We start from the raw sequence: 5080 nt of genomic DNA, 5'->3' as shown, positions 1-5080 counted from the left end.
CCATCCATTGTGTTAAGTACATTTGTACCTATGTTGCCAGCATCATTTTCAAAACATTTCCTTTCTACTTGAGCCCTTGATATCAGCTGCTCATTTCACACACACACCCCACCCTTCCTCCCTCATGAAACCTTGATAATTTATTTTTTTTTAATTTCCCTCATGCCTTACTCCAATCGCTGTCTCCCTTCCACCACTTTTCTGTTGACCACCCCCCTAGGAAGGGGTTTATGTAGATCATTGTGATCGGTTGCCCCTTTCTCCCCCCACCTTCCCCTCCCGGTGTCTCTATTCCTCTTTGGACTTTCCATTCACAGAATAGAAAGCAACCAAATGAACAGATTCCCTTTCAGATGACACTAGCATGTCACAGGTGTCATTGATTTGATTGAATTAGCAAATTATTCTCATAAATAATAATATAATCCTTTGATATGGTATGTGCATTGTTATTAAGCTATCTTATGTATTATTATACTGTATGATATTATGAAATAAAATTTTAGTATTATCTATGAACCACCTTATGGACATTGCAACATTAAGGCTTTTTATGTATTATGACCTGTAGATGTGTAGGCTCTCACTGAGAATATCCTATCATCCTATCTCCCAATACCCTCCCTACAGGGATGACATTTCATTTACTTGGGGTCTATTGTCAATTAATTGAAATAAGACATGTTAAAAATACACTAGTGAGACTGGTGGGGCTCTATGTGATCAGATGTGCTTCATAAAACCCTGGCTTCTTATTAAATGATGCCCAGCTGTGTTCTCAGGTCTTTGGAGAAAGAAATGCAACTCAGAGTAAACATTAGACATCACCCTGCATGCTGCAGACACACCACAATAGAGGTGACCACCTTCTGGGAAGAAGTAGTCCAATGGGATAAAGTGGTACACGGAGCTCCACGTTGTCTCCCAAAGGACAAACTGGCACAAGTTTGAATTTTCTTCTCTTAGCTCCAGAGAAATCAAATTCCCTGGGAATGTAAGACAGAAGAATACTTCATTAATGAGGCATAAGGGATATCATCCACTAGAGCCAAAGGACTGTAAATACTTGGCTCTACACTGACCCAGATCTACTTGATTCATGTAAGGTGATGAGAAAACACAATTGTACCTTCTAGAAGCCTCATGGGGGGGGGGGGATTCCATCTGAATGCTCTTATTGGGGGCAAAGCTCAAAAATTAGCAGTGGTATGTGGGAGAAATAGCAGTGGTAAACTCTCCTCTGATTATACCTGGATGAGCTGCAACATCATCACAGGTGCTGGGACATTGGTGATGAGTGATGGCCCTCTCTTATTGGTAGTATCTGTAGGCGGATCACCAGGTATAAAAACTAAAAGCAAGTTTAATGGGTAAAGTCCTGATAAGTTAGAGTCCCTGGTTCTAGAGACTGATTCTGGCTACATGACAATGTCTTCTTTCTCTAGTCTGTCTTCCCCAGTGCTGGCTCTCATTCCTGCAACCTTCTTCTCTCAGCAGCCTTCCTTGTTTCACTGCGTTAATGGGCCTGTTAACCTCATTCAACTATTTGTTTACATAGCAATCCTCAAAACTTTTATTCAGCTCTAAATTATACTATGGAAACAAACAAATGAGCAGACATTTTCCCTTTTTCCAAGTGTCTTACATTCTCTGTATGGAACAGACGGTAAGTGCGTGCTTATTCTAGCACTGCAATCCTACTGAAATGGATCATAATGTTGTTGTCTTCTCTGGGTAATTTTAGTGAAGGTTTCACAGAGAGATGATGGTCACACTGAGCTTTGAAGAGGGAGACAGGAGGGGAGTAATGTTGGGATTTTAAAACCAGAAAGTGTGCATTGGAAATTGCACACACTAATTAATAACTGTTGACAATGAAAGCAAAGAATGGGAAGTGAAGCATGAGTGTGGACAGGTAGGCAGCAGCCATGTAACACAGAGCTTTATATTTTGGCTAAGGATGGACAGGTCTGAAATTAGCGGAGAGCCAATGCAGACTTAGCAGCAGAGTCTGTCTGCAGTCAGACTTGCCTTTGGAGACATTGCTCTGGTCCATGTGCAGAGCAGATGACTACTGCTGGGAAACCCATAGAGAGATGAAGAGTGGAAAAAGACAGTAGAAGTGGGAGATGAATCTGTAAAGAATTGGATTATAATGTCTAAAAAAAACCCACCAATTAATATGACACAGCATGACATTTTAAATTACCTATTTTTCAAACTATTCTATAAAATTGGCATAAGAATTTTGGTTTAAGCGATGAAGAATATGCAAGTTAGAACTGAATTTTCTTGTCTGAGGCAGGTAGTGGACTCTGGGGGAAATTCACAACTTGTTGTCTTCAAGGTATTTGCATATGATTAATTTTTCTATTTTTAACAATTTTCCTGTTTCAACAGTTTATCTTTATCAGGGAGTCTTCAACCTCACAACAATCTGAGCTCGTATATCCGTCACTTATAACTACAACTTCAACTCAGATTTCTTTTTGCACATCAGTTACACCATCCACCTTGTTGTCAGAGGGGGTGAGGAATACTCCTGTGTCAGGGGGGTGGTACAGCCCCTATCTCTGCCTAAAGGGTTCTTCCCATGACTAACATCCTAACTGCCTTCAGATTTCCTGCACAACACCTCTTTATCAGAAGTGATTACACAAAGATGCATTGAATTTTACTCTATAACTTGTTTACTTGCTACTGTGAATTAAGTGGTTGACAGACCCAGCCAACATTCAAGAAATCACACACTTTCTGATTTAACTCGTCCACTGCAATTCCCCGATGCATCATAGCTGATCCCACTGTCTCTTTGTGTTTCCTGTTTCCTTTCCTCCTTCCTTCCTAACCCTCTGAATTTTGTTCCTGGGCAAGTGCTGCCTCTTGAACTTACAGAGTTGATTACTGGCACATGGAGGAGACTTCTGTTCCAGACATGACTGCTGTTTGCATGCTCCATGAGTCCACTGGACCAGTTGTTTCCACGTGACTTTCAACTTCCATCACTCTTCCTACCTCCGTAAGGGAAGAGACCAATACTTGTATCTTATGCTGTTCATCTCAAATAAGGGTAGGAATTTTTATTTTTCCACTGAGATGCCCAGAACTTTCAAGAACACTTGGCATAAAATAATTGGTCAAACACATTTGTTGAATGAATAAATTCGTAATGAATTTGCAGAGAAATATAATTCTTTAGGGGAAAGATGCTATTAGAAGCCATGACAGCAAACCATTTTAGCATCAAAGACAATATTGAGCACTGGGGATTGAAGAACATGAGATATATAGATATGAATAGGTATTAACTAATTAACTGTATAAAATATAAATTACAATATACCCCTCAAACTGTCGTTAGCTGCTTATGGCAGAGTTGGCAATGCTCTTTTCTCTTTCCCAGTAGTTTCATCAGCTACATGGAACCAGGAAACCACACTCATATTACAGAATTCATCCTTCTGGGGCTTTCTGAAGAGGCAGAGCTGCAGCCCCTCCTTTTCGGACTGTTCCTCTCCATGTACCTGGTCACCTTCACTGGGAACCTGCTCATCATCCTGGCCATCACCACAGACTCCCACCTCCACACACCCATGTACTTCTTCCTCTCCAACCTCTCCTTCTCTGACATCTGTTTCACCTCCACCACTGTCCCAAAGATGTTGATGAATATCCAGATGCAGAACAATGTTATTACTTATGAAGACTGCATCATTCAGATGTATTTTTTCATGCTTTTTGTGGGCTTAGAAAACTTCCTATTGACAGTGATGGCCTATGACCGGTTTGTGGCCATCTGTCACCCACTGCACTACACGGTCATCATGAACCCAAGATGCTGTGGCCTCCTGCTTCTGGCCTCCTGGTTATTGACTCTTCTGGATGCTTCAGTACATGCTATAATGGTTTTGCGACTTTCTTTTTGTACAGAATTAGAAATCGCCCATTTTTTCTGTGAACTTAATCAAGTAATCCAACTTGCTTGTTCTGACACATTCTTCAATAACTTAGTCCTGTATTTAGCAACTGGCCTTCTGGTTGTTATTCCATTCAGTGGGATCCTTTTCTCATACATGAAGATTGTGTCCTCCATCTTGAAAATTTCATCAGCTGAGGGCAAATATAAAGCCTTTTCCACGTGTGGGTCTCACCTCTCCGTGGTTTCCTTGTTCTATGGGACAGGTCTTGGGGTTTATCTCAGTTCTGCTACTATTGAAAACTCCAGATCAAGTGCAGTAGCCTCAGTGATGTACACTGTAGCCACACCCATGCTGAATCCTTTTATCTACAGTCTGAGAAACAAAGACATAAAGCAAGCCCTAAGGAAACTTTTCAGCTGAGAAACATCCTATATCACAGAAACTCATCCTTAAGTTTAGAGTACTACTTGTGAACAACAAAATTCAAAATAATAAAAATCTGGGTTATACTTTCATCAGTCCTAAATGTGCTTATGTAAATAATTTAATGTCCTTAATATTTAAGACATAATATGAAACATTTAAGACATAATATGAAATTACTTCCTGTGTATTTTGCTAAAAATGTATTTACTTTAAACAAATCTTTCCTTCAACAGGAAATTTTTTTTTTTCTGGGTGACTGCAGGCTTTATTAGGAAATACACTTTTCATTATTAGTCGTAGAGTAACAGCATACAATTATCACAAAGGACCAGTGCTCATTATTATCTTGAACCATAAATAACTGAAACAGAAATTCCATGATACCTATTTTAGAAAATTTATTCTTGTGATCACGTCTGGCATGAAAATTTCCACCTACCTGGGTTATTTTATTTATACTGACGTCTTGTTAAATATTTTGAGCATAAAGTTTGTAAACTTATTCTTATTAAATTGTGAAAAGTACTGGTGGTTTCTTCAAGTATTGGAAATTACTTCCAAACCACACTGAAAACCCTACCAGCTAAGCACATTGATACTTCTTCTATCAACCGAAAGATGGTAGAATCAAGAATACTGAAATTATTGACATCCTGTACATGATTAATCTTCTGCCAACCAAATAGTAGGAATTGCTGTTGTAATTGTTAGTGCAAAACCATTAGTTTCAGGGG

The 5080-nt window shown here is 39.4% G+C and overlaps 1 protein-coding gene across 1 annotated transcript; it reads left to right on the top strand.

Moving 5' to 3' along the window:
* The first annotated feature begins 439 nt into the window (after nucleotides 1-439).
* LOC101643039 (olfactory receptor 7A17-like) lies at nucleotides 440-4340 on the top strand. Its single transcript, XM_004715553.2, has 2 exons — nucleotides 440-472; nucleotides 3390-4340. Exons 1-2 carry the CDS (start codon nucleotides 440-442, stop codon nucleotides 4338-4340), a joined length of 984 nt encoding a protein of 327 aa, XP_004715610.2.
* The last annotated feature ends 740 nt before the right edge of the window (nucleotides 4341-5080 follow it).

The sequence above is a fragment of the Echinops telfairi genome, unplaced genomic scaffold (genome assembly GCF_000313985.2).
Source record: "Echinops telfairi isolate 266 unplaced genomic scaffold, ASM31398v2 ScPeMD7_30;HRSCAF=105, whole genome shotgun sequence".
Classification (NCBI taxonomy): domain Eukaryota; kingdom Metazoa; phylum Chordata; class Mammalia; order Afrosoricida; family Tenrecidae; genus Echinops; species Echinops telfairi.
This window is presented reverse-complemented; position numbering and strand designations above follow the sequence as displayed.